The 20,364-nt window shown below is 40.8% G+C and overlaps 1 protein-coding gene across 1 annotated transcript; it reads right to left on the reverse strand.

Annotated features, from left to right (window-relative positions):
* Positions 1-6,947: 6,947 nt before the first annotated feature.
* Positions 6,948-16,603, reverse strand: cbx4 (chromobox homolog 4 (Pc class homolog, Drosophila)). The gene is made up of 5 exons (XM_064986998.1): positions 16,266-16,603; positions 16,121-16,164; positions 15,168-15,233; positions 12,462-12,528; positions 6,948-10,725 (listed from the first exon to the last, which is right to left on the reverse strand). The coding sequence occupies exons 1-5, from the start codon at positions 16,332-16,334 to the stop codon at positions 9,292-9,294; spliced, it is 1,680 nt and encodes a 559-aa protein (XP_064843070.1). The 5' UTR covers positions 16,335-16,603; the 3' UTR covers positions 6,948-9,291.
* Between the last annotated feature and the right edge of the window lie 3,761 nt (positions 16,604-20,364).

A 20,364-nucleotide genomic window follows, 5' to 3' on the forward strand; every position in this document is an offset into this window, starting at 1 on the left:
CGTTTCTGGTAGAGCGCATTGGCTCAGCTGTTGCTACGTGCTCTGGGTTGCTAAGTGAAGGGGAGGAGTTAATTCCTATTGAGTCTAAGGAAATGACGCTGATTTGGTGGTTGTCTGGTTTGTGTGCAGGAATGTCTTTGGCATAAACGAATAAATAACCGTCTGACTATGGCACACCAAAGTATTATGCATTTGAAAATAATTTGTTAATTTAAATTAATTGTATAGTCTACCCAACCTTTTACCTTGCATTGTGACTATTTCCTTGAACAGATCTTTAAATAGCCAGTCATCGGCATTTAGAAATATAAAAAAGAGCATTCATTTATTTGATATGAAAATATCAAAGTGAGAATCAATAAGAACATGACCTTGAGGCTCGATTGTATTTCCACCGAATCTAACTGATAAGCTAGTTGCCAGGAATCCCATGCACCAACCTAAATACAAATGCATAGGATAGCTATGTGTAGCCTAGAGATGGGAAACTATGCTAGTTTATCATCTTGCGCTATTGTTCATTAATGTCCAACTACGTGAGGCTAAACTCTACAAAGGTCAATTAAAATTTACCTTTCAAGTTGTATCATTTTCATTAAGATATTGTTTGTTTTTCATAGGTAAATTTACTTTATTGTGGGGTGCTGAATCTCTGGTCTCTTTGGTCTTCCGATAGTTTTAAAAAAACTAAATCGGTTGAAGATTTATGAATTTATGAAAACAATTAAAAGTCAAATTAAGAATAGTTGAATTTTAAGTTTTACTGTCTGAAGATGAATAGGTAAACACGATCGAAAACGATCAAATATTTCAAACACAACCATAGAAATGTGAACATATGATAACATAGCCATAACACGAATAAACAGGTCTCTGGAAAAAAGAACGACATGATAATGACATGTAACATAATCTAACACAAGGTAATAACAATAATGATGTGTATACTTACTAATAATAATGATAACAATATGAATACATTGCTAAATAACCAAATTACTTCAAATAAATTATGTTGGTTTGTTAAAAATGTATACCAGTTTTTGTATTTACTATAACGAATGTTATTGTTTATTATTATTATTATCAAGACGCTATGGTTGCTTTAATTGCCTCATGAACTTATACATTTTTTAATAATTAGGCTTACTTACAAAAGTTTTTAGGCTTTGTGTTTTTCATAACGATTTTGTTTTTATAAGGAATTTTTATACATGAGCAAAGAATAATATGATTTACGCCTCCTATAATAAAGAGATAACTCTGAGATCTGAAACATATCCCACAGAAACCTACATTCATTTAAAACCTATAGTATTTGACAAAATGTGGCTATCATTCCTCGTTAGGTAACTTATTAAACAAATTAATAAAAAATATAAACCCCTTGAGTTCTGTCCCTTGATCCATGCAAACTACAACCTTTCTTTAGTGAAAAATAAAGGGTAATGAAGGCAGAGCTATGAATTACATAAAGATCAAACTGCGAAAACCCACGTTTGTTATCTTCTGAATGTATTTAAGAGTAGGCCTACGTCATTAGAGTACAGTGTTATACAAGTCCAAATCAAAGGTTAAACTTTTTCAGAAAAGGAAATTGGGAAAAATCATGTAATCGACTGCAGCCTGCATTTTTTTGTACACAACTAAACACGTTGTACAAGTAAGAGAATAATCTATAGAAAAGGGGCATAGTTACCAAAAGGAATCATACGAGTTATGAAAATATAATGAGACAACGAGATATGTATGAATTTGATTTAGATAGAGAGAGAGAGAGAGAGAGAGAGAGAGAGAGAGAGAGAGAGAGAGAGAGAGAGAGGGGGAGAGGGGAGAGGGAGAAGGAGAGAGAGAACGCGAGAGAGACTTACATATGACACTAAACATTACATTATAGCTAGTTTACAACTTTGTATGATAACGAAATTATGGAGCGTTTCTGTCAACAATGGGATTTGTTATATGACTAAATTACTCAGGCGTTTCCACAATATCAAAATAAACAGGGAAAGCCTGCTGTTACACAATTACAGTCTATTACTGAATAGCATACAAAGCATGGCTAGTGTGCACAATGTGTGATAATATAGTGTTTATAACGCCTTAGCGGTTCATCAAACCGACAATATGCTTCGGGTTTGGAAAGAAAACGCTCGTTCGTTTGGTGGAATGGCTCTAGAGCCTATGCGAAGGGGAGAGCAGAATGTACATCGGATTTGTTCCGTATTTGACCTTCAAATGCCAGATTATTTCGCCCTACACTGTTACCCAACAACACATGTTCAACATAACACGTAGATATGGCCACTGTAGCCTTATTACGGACGAGGAGACAAAGGACAGCGGACAAAAGATGCATGGGATGCATTGGAAATCATATGCCACCACCATTTTGATACGCTCAAACCATGACATTTCAGCGCAATGTGGGTATTAAAACGACTACATTTTAAGGGAACGCGTTAAGCCTAGGTAACACCTAACTGCAGGACTCCATATTTTGTGGTCTCGATGATTGGTCTCAGCTTTACTGCAGTGCAGCAATGGCGACAGCCATACATGGATACACAGTGCGAGTTGGTAAAATATTATTGGCTCGCTCGTTTCTGGGCAACCGCGGTTACTCAGCTCACTACTCGCAAGTGCAGATTGCTGTCCTACTTTCATGGAGGACATTATCTGTTGTGCAAAACGCGTAGCCGGAGTAAGAGGAAAACCACAGACACACATAAAATACATGTATGTTTTCAGCTCGAGCGAAGCAAACTGAATTTACTGTGCCTACCTCTCTCGATGCTGCAAATAAATCTTGGCGGATTATATTAGTGTTTGGCCATGATTTAACACAAAATAAATGTAATCTTCACAAATTACATTTAATTGACTTAATTGACTGGCATATGCTACTGGCCCCCATCAGTAGTGTTTAAAAAATATCATAAAAAAATACACAAAACAGTAATTCGAATTGATTGGTGTTATTAGTTGTTGATTGCCCTAGGCTTCATGGCAAATACGCCTTGCAGTAGGCTACGTCTGTAAATGTAAGATGATACAGCAATGGCTGGCTGCACTGGAAGGCTGTGGTGTGGTGATAAAGGGGGAATGTGAAACATCGCACTTGTTCTATTTATATGCTCCAACGTGTACAACGAGGTTTCTGTTTGACTACAGAAAGCTGAGTCATCTCAGAGTCATGCGATCTCTTATGCGATCTTGAGGCTGGCTATTTCTTTATTGTCCTTCACTTGTAAAGATAGTCCTGTGTGTGTTTTCTTGTTCCAGTTCAATGGCCTGTTGTGGCCTAATTATATATTCTTCAAATTGACCGCCAAGTGGCCTCGCCTTATATGACTGTGTGTATGGGGCAAAAATGGGCTACCTTGAATCATAAAGGGTTATTCGGCTCTCCCAAATATAGAACCCCTTTAAGTTACAGAACATTTTCACCAAAAGGGTTCTTAAAGTATTCATTGAGGGTTCATTTGTTGGGTGAACGGGGTCTACCTGGAACCAAAAAGTGTTCTGCCTGGAACTATATTAGGTTATCCTTTAGACAGCAGAAGAACAATTTATGGGCCAATTTTTACAAGAGAATGTCCCAACTCCAGATATATTGAAACCTATTTTCCGATATGTATTATGTGCACCTTTGGCAATCTGCTATCCACACCTAACACCTTGATTGAAAATAGACTTGTTGATGAATTTCGATGAAGCATTTCTGTTGTTTACTATCCAAGTGCATATGTCCAAAACTAAGGTCGTACGTTCCCCTTACTAGTGATTCTGTCTTTCGTTAAGATCAAATACAATTTCTCGAAATGTGCCTACGTCAACGTTGCATTTGCCTATGTTACACTGTGTAATAAACTAAAATGGCGTGCTTCTTCGGTCAGTAAGCAAATTCAGAATGTGATTATGTATTGAAACTGACATGGAACGCCCATTGCACAACTCAAATCTGTAGTTTATTAGGCTACACCTCCAACTCTCAGCGCGTTATGCCGAGCGACCATTTCATACACCGCAAAGCCCCTGCGAACATTCGATCCGCTGCTTGAAGCGGGTATAGACGAGAGAAAATGGCTGTCTCATTTTAAGCAAGTCACACACGCTGTGTATGAATAATGGAACCTTTGACTATAGGGCCAAGATATTATCCTAAAAAAGGAAGACTTATTAACGTAGATGCAATATAGCTATCCTCAAACCCTTGCGTCTACAACGGATTCCAGAGCAAATCAAATGGAGACTGATACAAGCTGGCTATGTGCCGAATTGTTTCATGATAAACATTTGTTAAGTTGCTTCAGCTGTAAACATCTAAACATTTAACGCTGAAAACGGAAAACAAACACATAGGCTACTTGGGGGACAGTTGGAAAGTAGATGCCTCAACAAACGAAATGTAGCCTTCATTCACCTTCATTCACACATCGATAAAGTCCTCATTCCTGAAATGCATGATGAAACCACGCAAACCAATTAATTGAAACTTTTCTATATGGTTCACCAAACAAAGAACTGCCATTCTAGGTAAAATAGACCCATTCTCTATTGTTCTTAGCATAATGATATCCGATTAAGAACCATTGACGATTGTAAAATTATATAGGCTATATTAACACGATTATAATACAGTTATACACTTTAACCTACAAAATAAAATGTCTAAAATATGTGGCCATGAACATGGACAGTGCAAACTTGAGAGCTTTGAATTCTTAAAGTTGTGATTAAGCCCAAAGTGATTAAGCCCAAAGTGAGATTTCAAACTTGCAACAAATGCATAGGGAAAGGGATATCAGTGAGCCTATATATGACACCGATATAGTCTACCTGATCAGACTCAAATCTATGGCGAAACGGTTTTCCATTCTATGGACAATTTCAACATTTATTGGCATGATATAGCCCAGAGAGCAATTCAGAGGTACCGCGCTGCGCTTCTAGAAATGTGCAGGACTTGGTTTTGTGTATGAGAGCTATCTGCAAAAATAGGAAACAACATTTGATAAGCTACAAAAAGTTGAATGTGTAATTTGACTTTTGTGCATGGATCAAATAAAGGAAATTCAATTTAGAAGCGAACGCATTCCAAAAGAGAATTGCTGAAATTATTTTATTTGTCCCTGCTTTTAGGATTTGTAGAACCAGCTATTTCCCGAAAAATGCTTTCAAATAAGGACATCACCGGACACTCCCCATGTGCGTGCATCGCCAATTTACATTTAATACAGGAGCAACATTTACTGCCTTTCACCTAGTTGGCTCTAGGATTAGAACCAACAAACTTTCAATTACTGGCCCAACACTCTTAACCGCTAGGCTACCAGCCGATTAAAAAATGTCTCAAAATGTGTTAAATTGGCCCATCAATCTTGACATATCTATCTGTTCCAAAATTGAATGGCACACTCCCAGTGCCGAAAAACATTATTTGATAAGCAACTCCCAATGAAAGACCTCGGCATGTTTTCCAGTCCAGTCCAAGGTCTTTCACAATGTAATGGTTACACTGGTTTTAGATGAGGTCTATAGACAAGGTCATGGCCCATATTATAAAGTCTAAACAAGCCATTCAACATGTTCTGATGTTCATGTAACGTTTATGTATATGCAAACTCCCTCCCAATATAGATAGTTCTACTTTCCTTGTTACACTTGACTGGTCTGGGCCCGAATCATTGAGAAGCGCGCCCGCCTGTAAACTCGAAAGTTCCAGGAAGCAATACATGGACACATTTGAGCCAAAATTCCAGGTATGTGCGCTTTTTTGCAACTGCATTCGAATCCATAATTTGGGTTGTCAATCAATTGGGCTTTGGGAGTTACTGTAGGCTACCATGCACATGGTCATTATGGAAACCCTAGATACAGTTGACAAACGTATTTCTCTCACAGCACGTCTCCCACCAAAAGACAAGGCAACCTGACGCATCTCACGGCCATTATATACGCCGAATTATGAATAGATCGACTGCATGCTCATTAGACGAGCCTACTGGATAGGCCAAGGTTATGCGTGTGTGGGGAAAAGAACAACCGAAGACGAGGCCTTACCACCCCATGACAGAACTTACCTGAAGGACAAATCTTGTATGTAGTCAGACCAAGACACATTGCTGAAACGGCACGTGAGTTTGTAAAAGCCTCAGTTGTGTTCTTACAAACATGGAGTGAGTGTGGGAATACGTCAGTTGTAGCCTACATCAAACAGCCTACAAATGTGCAGCTGTGCGTCTTATTCAAAGTTAATGTAAAAGACGTGAGACTTGGTTGATAGAAGTGAAAGTCTAATAGAGGTCTTCCTTCCCATTCTACAAAGCCTTTCACATTGTGATACAAGAGGTATCAATCACAATGTGATATTGTATAAGACCCTCACCCCCCCTCTATGTGGTAGTTCTGATTACATTCCTGCCAAGGGTCAAGCTGTCTCGCTCCAACAGAAAAATAACCCATCAGTAAAATAGTAATAACACAAGTGCCCAGGAGTTATTTGACAGTTATTTAACAGTTATTTAAGACAGAAGGCCCTTTGTTCTGGATTGTATATGTGCTTATGCAACTTCATATGTGGTTCCATTCAGAGGTCACATTATTACCAACATTCATGTTTTTTAAAGGAAAGTTAGCCATTTTTGTCAAGTTGAAAACAAAAAACGTGGTCGGTAGCCAAGGCCTAAATATTAACTTTAGTGTCCAAATAAAGAACATCACATGGCATATAAGTAAAATAAGGTGAATCATTATATATATATAATATTTTTGGGGGGTAGTCGAAGGCAATTATAATGCCTGTTACAATGTGCCAGTCTAAAAATAAAATATTTTTTCCCATACTGACTGAAATAATACTTCAATTCATTTGCCTTAAGCACTGAATGTCATGCACAGCATGTCCCCATAGCAGGCCAAAGTCAGACAATGTCAGAAAAAGGTCAGTTCTCTTGCTTTATTGTAAAACATACCATAGCTGTGCCAACAGTACTAATTCCAGCCCCTCCCCATCGGAACACACCTTAAAACAATTATTTTGCCTTTGAACCAACAAGTGCAGGGAAATGTAACCTGGCTCCAACAAATCAATGGTAACCAAAAGGATTCAAATGTTACAAAGTTGTGCTAAATGTTGTACAGACAGGTATAAGATGTTCCACCTCTAATGCAGAGGGCATCTAAGTGAGCTTAGTTTTGGACAGCAAAATAATAATGATAATAAATAATATCTATTTAATCATTATCATCATAATAATCATATGTAAATCCATAATCTGTCATTTTCTTTCTTGCTTTGCATTCAGTGTGCATCGAAGGCAATTTAGACTGTAATGTAGGTTACATCCAACAAGGTTTCAACGACAGAAGAAACAACTCTAACATACACTTTAGCAGCAATATCAAAAGAGCTTGTGCTCATTGGATCATGTGTGTTAGGATCAAAATATCAGCCTCTAAACATAAGCGACTCACAATTAGCTTTTATATTTTGCACAGAGATGGCTGTTAGGAAACACTGAAAATACACATCTATGACTTGTAACCCAGGTAGCTTTGATAAGCTAAAGACAAAGAAGTTATACATGTCAATCTATCAGGCCTTTGTAAAGCAAGCGTCAATCGCAAGTTAAGATGAATGCCCCTACTGTATGTGTGAAATGCAGAGGAGGCTGGTGGGAGGAGCTATAGGAGGACAGTCATTATAATGGATGGGATGGAATTAATGGAACGGAGTCAAACATGTGGTTTCCATATGTTTGATATGTTTGACTCCAATCCATTTATTCCACTCCAGCCATTACGATAAGCCTTTCCTACCAGCCTCCTCTGGAGAAAAATGTCACCCTGTCATAAGGTCAACTTAAATGCAAAAATAGTCCTACATAGACCTGCCACAAATAGTTCTGCATAGACCTGCCACAAATAGTCCTACATAGACCTGCTGTATGAGTTTAGTAGACCATCTGTGGGGTCTTCACCAATGCAATGCATCAACCTAATTAGGGTCACAAGTCAATTAATCAGAATTTATCTTAAAGGAAAAATGACTCAGTTGATAAATGAAAACTCTGGTCATCATTACTCACCTCTGAGAGCTAATTTCTGAAATGATTTGCCTTCCTGCCACCGTGCAATTCAATAGTGCAAGTTATATTATACACTTTGTTTCCTCAAAAGGAAAACATGCAATGTAGCAGCTCATGGCTAAGATTGACAGGGTTTGCTGAAACCGGTGTTCAGTTAGTTGAAATATATGTGTGTAACTCTAGTTTTCAAACGAGAGCATTGGAGGATTTGTGGGAAGTTGGCTTCAATCTCATGTCAGAGTACACCCCTCGGTGACTCTGGGTCTGTATGATGTTGCTGTGGTGCCCGGCACACCCAACATTTATATTTGCATTTCTTCTTCCATTCATTTCTCCTGCACTCACAAACAATAACAAAACTCACCAACGTGAAATATGACACAGTAGCCTCAGACTGAGCACACCTGGCTGGAGGGGATTGTAAAGCAATGGAAATACGTATAAATCATATGGAGAATACATATACAGTACATAGTACAAATGAATATACACACATAGGTGAATGCAATGAAGTGCTTTTAAACGGATCTTTGATCACCATAGTTACTCAACATCATCTACTTATGGACCAAAATAACCACCATTATTAAGTAGAACATACTGTATGTATAAAACGGCTTACATCTCAGGCTAAACTCTTAGGGAAAAAAGGTGCTATCTAGAACCTAAAAGGGTCATTCGGCTGTCTACATAGGAGAACCCTTTGTAGGACTCTTTTCGGTACTAGATAGAACCCTTTTGGTTCCAGGTAGAACACTTTTGGGTTCGATGTAGAACCCTTTCCACAGAGGGTTCTACATGGAACACAAAAGGGTTCTACTTGGAACCAGAAAGGGTTCTCATATGGGGACAGACAAAAAAAACTTTTCAAACCCTTTTTTCTAAGATTGTATATGTTTGGTATATACCATCAAGCCACAACAGCAAAAGCTATTCTATATGACTTGATATTTCATAATGGACATTTCACTAGTAATTAACATCCACCTGAATGCAGTCACTGAAATCCATGAGGGCACTTTCTTGGCAACCACATTACCGAAGAGTTGAAGTATAAAACATCATAAGAAATGTATTGATTTTGAATTATAAATTATAAATCTCCATATGTACAAATCTTCACGTTTCTTTTTACATATACACATATTGATAAGCCCGTCAAACCAGTAGTCCTCTGTTACGATTGGTCCAGGGACTGTTAAACAGAAACGTATTCCTTAAAAGTGACCGTGAGACAGTTTGTGGTGATGTCAGTGATGACAATGTTGCCCATAAAAGGAGAAAACATTAAGACAGACTCTTCTTTAGCCTCCTCTGTTGTTGTTGTTGCTGTTGTTGTTGTCGTTGTCTCTGACTCCTGTACCACTGCAGTTGGATCCTTATGCTCCGGTTCTGGCTCTGGCACTGGCTCAGGTTCAGGTTGCTTTCTGGTTCTAGAACAGCTAAGATCCATAGGTTCTTCCTGACTGGTGCTGGTGTCCGTAATCTCATACCCATACCCGCTACTGCTGCTCCGGCGGGGGACAATGAGGTGGAGGTCCATGGGTTTGTCCTGGGGCGGAGTGGGCACAGCACTGGGGACACTGATGCTCCTGGAGCTCAGAAACTTTTTACACGCGCCCCTGTCCTCCTCGGGGTGGGAGATCTTGCGTTTGCGGTTGTTATTTGTGGTGGGGAGTGTCCGGATCTGGTCCATAGGGCTAGGGGTGGGGAGGCTAGTATCCATCGCCCAGGGGGAAGGGGTTGGGTTGGTGGTTAGCTGTAGGGGGTGATCATCCGGTAAGTCCGCCTGGCCCCTCGCAACCTCTGTGTTGTATTCCTCAGCCGTGCTGGGCGATGGTTTGGAAAAATGTCCGTCTTCTGGAGAGCGTTTCTTGGGATGCTCAGCGGCCGGCGTGGAACTGGCATTACAGATCTCTTTAGGGACATTGGTGGTTCCCTGTACCTTGGACATGTCTGACTGCTCAGCGTGTTGAGGTTTCTCTTCTCCAGTCAAGTCTGAAGAGTGTTTACCCTTGGCCGCCCCAGCCTTGTTGCCGTCCATGTACTTGCTCATGACGATGACAATGCGTCCATTCTTGTTCTTGTTCTTGATGATCTTCATCTTGCTGCTGACGGCACTGGGTAGGGCTGCCTCCTTTGGGCTAGGCTTCAGGGCGCATTCGCTCTCAGCCTCGTTGACACGCACCACTGCTTTCTTCATCTCCACCACCGTCACGTCTTTGACTTTGCTTAGGCAGCCCGTATTTTTGTCGCGAACCCATTTCTGCTGCAGTGCCGGCGGCAGGTTCCACCCAGGGTTGGGATTGGTGGGCGGACTGGGTTCCTGACCTTTGACCATGTCTTTGGGCCTGGTGGACTGGGTGTTGTACATATTAGGGTCAGGCTGGTAGTGGTGGTGTTTCTTGCTGTTGAGCTGATAGAATAACTTCTTCTTCCCGTTGCCTAGCTGGTCCGCTGAGACTTCCTGTTTGCTGGGCTGGTACTGGTGGTGCTTCTTGCTGTTCAGCTGGTACTGTTGGGGCTGGGAGCGGTGCATCTGGATCGGGTCTGACCTGAGGTGGTTCTCGGCCTCCGGAGACGTCTCCTCGAATCCAGCAGGGATGCTGGATCTCCGTGCAAACGAGGGAAGCTGAAAAAGTCGGAAGACAATGGAAGGTTATTATTCTGAAAAATGAAGGTACTCCTTTCATCTTTTATTGTTCGGGTTTAACTGATGAGGGAGATAGAAAAGGCAAAAGATAACCAACAGAAATCTATCCTAAGTCTACATTTATGCTATGTTGCTTCTCATAACTAGTCCTTAGCCTTAGCCAGCAATCCAATCCAATTCAAAAGGACATTATAAATCCCCTCAAGGGTAATTCAAGACATTGTCGGAGCACAAGAATACAACATCATTGCATAAATTATCCACATACTTTAAGCCTAAATGCAACACACAGGCCTTGGCTAATGGCTACATTTGTACATTGGGATTCAGATGTTATCGGAACATTACATTCTAGTTCTTGGCTAACCTGGCATAAAGGACACAGACAACTGATCTATAACTTTGTGTGAGGAGAGCATCCAGTCAGTGCTCTCCTCCTGGGATTCCTTCCTCCATCTTCTCAGATCCCTCCCCCCTCTTTCCCTCTCCACTTCCCATGCATGACCCACCCCCCAGGCCATGAGAATGCTATTTCAGAAAGGGGAGGAAGACGCTATGTCTGTGACCTCAGGGTCACTGAGGTGCCACTAGACATGTCACGCTTGATCCTTGATGTCAAACCACGTGTGGTTGTAACAATGTGGTGTCTCTTAAAGGCCCACTTTGTACAGACATTTTTGAGGATTGTCTATCCTTGCATCCATATCTATGAACTTGAGAGTGGTTACATTTCTCCAGCCTTATCCGTCAGCTTTGTAGCAAACTAAGTGGCAGGGCTGCCATTTTGTTGTTTTTCAAATGAAGTGGGTTTTTCAGGGCTTGACTACTCGTAGTAATAAACACAGTGGCACTAAATCACTAGCCGTTTGTAATTAAATCTGGCTCCAAGTGTGTTCTTACAAAATACTCAACCTCAGGGAACTGTGAACTATGTTCTGTTATTCTTTCACTTCTGCTTTGAATAATAATAGAAAAGGCACATTTTAGAGCTAACAAATTGCTGGCGTGAAAATGGAATGGCATACCAAATTTCCCATAGGCAACATGGTTATTCATTTGGGGAGGAGAAAATAACACTTGTAAAATCTTAAAAGGGAAACAGCCATTTGCACATGTGGCTATTAGCATAAAATAAAATGAATGCGCTCAAGCAATACTTCCAGAGCCTGAGGCAACAAACTGGGTTTCATGATGAGTGTGTAGGTCAGACCAGCTGGAGGGCCCCATACCTCTCTCTCTCTTTCCTAATGCAAATCTACTCAAAATAACCACAGATATAATGACAGGGATCTCCAAAACACCTGACACTAGTGTGTTACAGGACCTCCTGCTCTCTCTCTCTCTCTCTCTCTCTCTCTCTCTCTCTCTCTCTCTCTCTCTCTCTCTCTCTCTCTCTCTCTCTCTCTCTCTCTCTCTCTCTCTCTCTGTCTCTCTCTCTCTCTCTGTCTCTCTCTCTCTCTCTCTCTCTCTCTCTCTCTCTCTCTGTCTCTCTCTCTCTCTCTCTCTCTCTCTCTCTGTCTCTCTCTCTCTCTCTCACGCTCTCTCGCTCTCTCTCTCTCTGTCTCTCTCTCTCTCTCTCTCTCTCTCTCTCTCTCTCTCTCGCTCTCTGCTGTTCAGTGGCATGGCAACAGAATGGCTGACTGAAAATCCTGTTATTTTTAAACAAATGGAACTATTAAACATAAAAACAATAAGGCGGGGATGATGATCGTTACCTGGACTAAGAGATGTTTTGGTTTTGGTCCACGTTTACGATATCCCATCAACTGTTCCTGTCTCTCTCTGTAAAAGATGATGAAAAAAACATATATTTACCATGAAGGTGGAGGTTGGCAGGAAACATCATCTTGTGTCATCAAAAGATGGTTGACGTATTGACATACTGGTAGCTTTATTGACAGATGTGCACAAACAGAACTAAGTTTGCAAATATATCCCTCTATTGGTCTTATTAATAATTCCGTAGCATCTCTAGACCAATTTATTTTTGAAATAATCTCTTCAAGGTCGAAAGTGGAATTCTGATTTTGAAGGCTAATGAAGACCCGTGTGTGACATGCTGCAAAGCATTCTGGTCTATCTGTATTTGCATAACTCTCTCCATAGTAATATGCCCATCATTCCATATTCTCATTACAATGAAGGAATTCAATTAGTTCTACAGCAGGGGGAGAATCTCCCCCTCTCTTCCACATCCTCTCCCACCGCCAGTCCTTACACCTCCCTATGGTTCTGTCACAGTCAAATCATAATTAGGGTCACATGGTGTGTATGAAATTGAATAAATACAAGGTTGAAGTAGGGTTTACTGAAAATGAAATAACTGCAGCACAACAGCATCTACCCTGCATAAAGATTAGGTGACAAGGTGTGTATGAAATTGAATAAATACAAGGTTGGAGTAAGGTTTACTGAAAATGAAATAACTGCAGCACAACAGCATCTACCCTGCATAAGGATTAGGTGAACACAATGGTCTATTATTAACTATGCACATTTGAATATATTGGGTTGTATTCCCGAGTAAATTACACTCACCGAATAAATGAATTTATAACTAGATTCCAGAGAACTATAGCCTACCAAGAATAACATTATATTTGTTTGGGTTTACAAAACTCTTCCCACAAAAAGAAGAGAGAGAGCTGTGCAGGATGTTATTATTCTGTTGTGATCATATGCACAGTCATGTCCATATGAAATAATTGCTCCCTGGTTGAGGTCTTAAGTCATAACATTCTCGTAAATATGACCCAATAGCCCAGTGGCAGCTGGACTCGACGCACCCGCACCGCTGTGCATTAGCGCATGTGGCTAACACACAGCATTAATGTAGTAGGTATTCTATGCTACGGTATGAATGTTTAAGCAAAACACTGAGCAAACCCGTGATGGCACGGCCAGTCCCCGTGAACGTTCTGCATCATAAAGCAATAACGTGGTGTGATTTTACACCGGAGACGTCCAGCGGGGCAACCTCCCTTTATAAAAGATTTGGCAATTACAACCTCCCATGTCGATTCCCCTCCCCCATCCCCCGGGACCAGAGCAGAGCGAGCCGAACACACAGGCCTGCTCCTTCCCTCCCCACACAGCGCAGAGGCAGCGCTCTGAGACCGACCGTCCAGCCGACACAGACAAGGCCGCCGGGGGACTGGAGAATATGAGGTCGCCAACTGGAAATGCCGGAGAGCAGTGGATGTCAATTACGGTTTCCATAAATGTGATACCCATCCCCCGTACTTTAGGCTTTCAGCCTTCTATGCATCTCCCTGTCCCCACACCGCACGGTGTTGGTGGCCTTTGGGGCGGGTAGCCTAGGTTATCCCGTGGGTGAGAGAGAGACCAGCCGCCTGCACCACGCAATGCTGTTGTGATACGTTGTTGGAGTGAAATTATTGCGAGATATGTGGTCATCAACGCAATCGAGTATGCATGACATTGCAAGTGATGTAGGCTATTTGTGAATTTGCGGCGCAAAATTGTTTAAGCCCTATAGGTTTTCGCACAGACATGATACTTTTTATGCAGCCTTGTATATAATCAACTCTTATAGATACTCCAAAGGTTTTAGCTAATACAAAGAGTATTCCGATCAATAGTTATGAAATAAAATGTGGTTTAAAATATCCCATTGCGTTTGAATGTAGCCAAACGATAGGCCTAATCATTCGTCGCCTGAGTCTTAAAGCTAATTGTTGAAATCAGCCCATGTTTCCGACTACACAAGAGTGGTTTTGTCATTATAAGGACTTTCACAATGACATATTCATGAATTGACTCACATGGACCAGACTATCAAAATAGTATTAGGCCTATATGCGCAAATTTGTCGTTCATTCACAATAGCATCCCAGCGCCGTTATTTCCGCCAAAACTGGCTCACTTTTGACAGCAGCCCGTCTTCGATTGTAATAGGCTACACAATAGGGCCGTAAGAGGGTAAATTAGGCCAATAGGAAGATTGCTAATGAAGGATATTGACTTTATACATATATTTACACAGTTTATTGATGGACAACCTCACACCGAATGTCTAATTACAACATATTCCTCCGTTTATATTTCTCAAGTTTATTTTATTTTGTAGCAGTTCTTTGCATAGGACTAGCCTACATTAACTGCCATGCCGTGGAGCATGGACTCATTGAGACCCAGACCTTGACAACAACCCATGGAATAGTCTAGGCTATTAAAATGCAGAATGCAGAATTTAATCCTAAAACTATGCACACGTGCGTGTATCTAATCAATCCATAAACGTGTCTTTGGAGTTCTCCCAACATTCAAACACATCCCCCCATGGGAGGCGGTGTGGTGTATGAATAACATGCGCTGCTACCCACCGCCCCCCTCCTCTCGTGACCATATAAGGTCATGACTCAACTCGAGGCTGCTCGGCCATATCCAAGGTCTCTCACCTGTTTTGGAACGCCACGAGAAGGCGCGGGTCAAGGATGTTTTCCTCGGGTTCCCATGTGTTGTATCTGTAGAAAGAACAGAAAACAATATGTCATTCATGTTGAGAAAAACAACATAGGCTATTCCCTTTTACAATATAGAGGCTAAGGTTGTCTCAATATATTATAGGTTATTATTTTTTAACCTTTATTTAACTAGGCAAGTCAGTTAAGAACAAATTCTTATTTTCAATGACGGCCTAGGAACAGTGGGTTAACTGCCTGTTCAGGGGCAGAACGACAGATTTGTACCTTGTCAGTTTATGAATTACATACTATCCTTGACTCTAGCCCACAACGTCGTTACAATAGTCTTCATGCGTAAAGTAGCCTATACACCAGCATGTTCCAAAAATGTGTTATAGCCTACTAATGGGTTCATCTCTCGGATGATTCACTATGTCTGGCAAGGGAAGACAATTCCAAAACACATGCGGATCATGCCTGCCATAGCAAATAACCCTGGGTATGTCTCAAGTAGGCTAGGCGAGAGAGAGAGCAGTACACCATTCAAAAGACAGGGTAGGGTCCCTGCTATATCCAAACGCGAACGGTATAAGACCAATACTCTTTGCACTGTGCACCGAGTTACAGTCGGCCATTTTAACACCACTGTCTCGTAAATTCGCTGGCAGTGCAGAAATAATTAAAACGGGATTACATGGCTGTGCCTACCCCCTTCCCTCGCATAAATTAGTGAAGGCATCCGTATCGCTCTCCCTCTCTTTCTCGCTGGCTTTCTCGCTCCCCTCTATCTCTATTTAGCTCGCGCGCGCGTCCCCGTAGCTGCCTTTCGAGCGAGGATTTTTTTGTTGAAAAACAAAATCGGTTGCTGCCTGCAAAATCCACATATGGGTACTATCGTGTGTCCGAGCATTTCAAATCATATGAGCAATACAATGTTTCACACTTACTTGGGAGACCACCCTCTCCACTTTACCAGGTATTCTATTTTGCCCTGTAGGAGAAGGGAGAAAGAGAGAGATTTGGTGAGAAAAGCTTTATAACATTCTAATTGAGCTCAACGCTATTGAAATGAGCATTGGAGATAAGTTGTACCTTCCGAATGCGCTTCTTTTCGATACCCTCCACCGCAAAGACGTGCTCTCCCGCGGCAGGTAGCTCCATTCTGGCTTGAATCCGTTTGAAGCGAACGAACGTTGAAATACGTTGATGCCTTCGTTCACTCGGTGCGTTCTCTCCTTTGGTAATTTTCCAGTTATAAGAAACCAAACTGTAATCCCTCCAACACTCCTCTCTCTCGCTCCTTCTCGCTCTCTCTGTCGCTCTCTTGCCCTCTCCTTTCTCGTTCTCACACACACACACTCTCGCTGGGTCCTGGCTCGAAGGCAGTAAGTAAGCAGAAAGATATCCACAGTCCACACTAGTGGGGCTGCAAGAACACTTCATGCAATAGCCAGGCACATGACGTCAGAGCGAAGAGGGGGAGGTGAAAGGCAGAGGTTTGTACCCGCTCCGTGTGTGTGGAGCAGAGTTGGGCTGCAAGAGACAGGCAGCTATGGAAATGATAATCCATTACTGTATAATTTACATCCACGAGCAAACCATACCTTTGTTGACTAAATATGTATTCTATACCAGGTTCATTCGATCTGCACAATATGTATGTTGAATTGGAATCTCCCAATGCCATTTAGAAAAATAAAATACAAAAATGTAGTTTGAGAACATGTTTCATGTTTAGGACTTTTCAAAGGTGTATAACAACATGCTATTGATGCTTTATAGTCTATTTTCCCAAAAAATGATACTTGGTCATTTGTATCATCAACTTGCTGGGAATAGAATGGAATTGAACATAATATAATATAAGGCGCAGGTGCAAAGTCTTCTCCGAATGTTAGGCACATAAGAGCCTGTCGATACGATGATCGTGTCTGTAAATGTAATAGATACATTATGCAATGGTTTCAAGAATTGCTAATCAAAATACGTTATGAAAGAGTTTTCATAATGAAGCCTAAGAGCCGAAATTGGTCAGTGGGAAAACACCTGTCAACCTTCAGATTAATATACACATGTTGTTGTGGATGCTGAAAATGTTAATAATAACTTTACATTATTCAAAGGGAAATTGTGTCATATTTTAAGGTTTCCTAAAGAAATGGGCACAATTCAATGAAGAGGGGCATTGAGTGGGCATTGGTTTAATGTGACCCCAGTAGGCTAGGCGTCATGTTCTTCAACGACGACCATAAGCTGCCTATTGACTTTAATTTTTGACATTCATGATCATACTCAATGCAGTAGCCTGCTTGAATTATTTTAAAATGTGGAGAGCCTATCGGTTATGAGGTTACCAAATATCTAGGTCATGCACTAGGCTACTCTACACCGAAACCACTTTCATATGCTCCGGTTGTTCACAAATGCCATTTGAACATTGATAGACATCAGACGACTGCTGTAATCGATATTTTGCGTAACTTTAGGCTTATATTAGCCATATATGGCTAAATGTGCTCTCTAAAATGTTACTCAATAATATTTCAATAGACTATTAAAATGCATGTGCAGAAAGATACGAGCTATAGTAAAGCAACTTCATATGCTACCCTGCTGTGTCGGGTACTACTTCATTTAATAGTTGTGCCATTAATATTTTAGCTACTCGTTTGTAGGAAATTAATGATTGATTAGACGACCGATAACACCATTGCGCTTTTGGTGTATATGCCGCAATGGTGACACATTTTGATCAGGTCTACCTCGAAACGATTAGACGAGGGGTAAATCGAGAAGTCAACACCAAAATGCCAAGTATTCTAGCTGATACATAAAGCGTTTCCCTCTCAACTATAATTCAGCACCACAAGGGTTAATGCACGATCTTGCATAGAGCGGCAACCGCCAGCCTATTGCAACCAGGCACGATACAGCGCTGCCCTTCCTTATAAGGTAATGGATAGAAACGAGTGTGATATCAAACCGTGTAATAATTAAAAGCCATGTTTCACACTCGAAATACATACTGGGCGACGTCCTGATACCGCCTGCCGTAAAAGCGCTCGTGAAAACGACGGATTTGGATCATATTCACGGTTTTCATTTGCCCTTCAACTGCGGTCAGAGAGCGAATACGCCCTGCTCCCTTAGCAACAGCATTCGGAGCGAAATACAATTTAACTGGGACTATAGAGCCAATACAGCCCGTAATTAAATGTCATAGGTAGCGCTCACGTTTTTCTATCGTTTGCGAATTTCCTGTCTTATTAGTTAAGCGTTTTAGAAACGAAATGCATGGCTGGAGGCAACATGAAGCCGTGGAGTGAAGACGATATCTATAATTTAGAGGTGTTATTTTCAATGGCTGTTAAATTGTATATAGTAGTAGGCTACATGCATTCATTCCCCTTCCATGAAGTGATATTAGTAGGGATGATTTTATGACACATTGAAGGGATCATTAATTTTTCATTGGCTGCTCCTGACGCAGCCATTCTGTAATGCTGCTGCCGACTTTTTCCCTGATAAGAGTTTGATGGAATGTCGCAAGTGCATTTTTGTGTTGTCTCTCACGTCCATACAAACATCCAACTCAGCACAACCACATAAATGTCTACACACTAACCTTGTATAATCACCACTGAACAGAGACGAACGAGCCTACTAAAGTAGGATTAGAAACGCATTGCACATAATACATTGTTGTTTCAGAAGATATTTGTCTGTTTGAACTACGTGATATGGTTTTATGTTGTAGTTTTTGTTTTTGTTTCAGCATTTACTTTTCAAGTAAAACAAATGTCGCCCCATTTAATAAACCCTATTCCAGACTCACAAACTACTGTAGGCTGTGAGAATTCAGGTATAGGCTAAATCAACCAACCTGCCAACCCTGCGAGAATTGGTAATCATTTGGGTGTGGTTGCACATTTGCAAGTAGACTCTTTTAATACATGGTTTCACACCTTGATTACATGAAACGTTTCCCACCGTGTTGGCCTATAGCCAATGTTGTTCTCGGCCCACATGATCATTATATCCGCCTCTGAACACACAGGTGCAAAAACTCACTGGTTTGACTCCAGGCTCCGATGCATCTCTAGTCAATAGCTGTGCCAATAGTTTTAGGTAAAGGCAATCAACTTCGATTGTTCATTCCGACTAATAAAGGATTAGGATGCTTAAATACAACCGTTTCTAATTCATATTGTTGGATGTGTATTGAAGATAGTAGGTCTTTCATGCCGACAGTGTTTCTATAGCACCACATTGTTTATTTTATAGAGAGCATTTATTTAGCCGTGTTGAATCCAAACATTGTAAAATAATTATATAGTTATGAAAACAGCAATTGAACAAAAAAATTACTTGAATTGATTGAAGTTTATTAACAGATAATTGCACTTTATAAAGCGGGAATAGGCCTATGCGTAAAACGGTAGGCACAATGTACCAATGCTGTTCGCAGTGTATCTCAAAGTTTCTCCATGACGTAGGTTCATAGTCTAAGTCTATATAAGTTGTGTCTATTTGTGACCGGATAAAGTATACCATCTTGTATGAACCGTGGACGATGTTAACCCACAATTACTACGTTATCTTATTTACACTAACTTCTCAAGTCTGGGAAACAAAATACATCGTTTTTGTAGTGTAAAGCGACTGTAAAATTGACACGACAGCCGAGCCAAAAAGACAGAATAAATGTTTTCAAATGAGAAATGGCATGGCACATGTTCTAAAAATGTAAAACATTTCTGCTACTGTTAAGCTATCAGATATGAAGGTCAAAATGCGGTGGATTGCAACTCCTGTTGGAATGTCCATGACGGTGTTACAGCAAACGAATGTTAGATATGCATGTACATACATGGGCCTGGGTTAGAATGTAGAAGGTTTCTGTTCCGTCATCCCATGGGTAGCTCATTTATCATAGAATGGATGGTGGAAGCACTGTGCCATTTAATACATTAAATAACTGATGGTTTACCACTGTTTATCAGACTGGGCAAAGCCTTTGGGCAGGAACATACTTTATAGAATACACAAATGCTGTAGTCTCATATGTTGTATTTCGTTATTACTTGTGTACATTTGCGCTGTGTGTAGATCTTCACTATACCTCAAATGGCAAGAGAGGTCTGCAGATCTCCAGGAAGTGAGAGAGTAAAATAGATTGAGAAAGAGGTGT

This window comes from Oncorhynchus masou, chromosome 14 (assembly GCF_036934945.1).
Source record: "Oncorhynchus masou masou isolate Uvic2021 chromosome 14, UVic_Omas_1.1, whole genome shotgun sequence".
In the NCBI taxonomy this organism is placed as follows: Eukaryota; Metazoa; Chordata; class Actinopteri; order Salmoniformes; family Salmonidae; genus Oncorhynchus; species Oncorhynchus masou.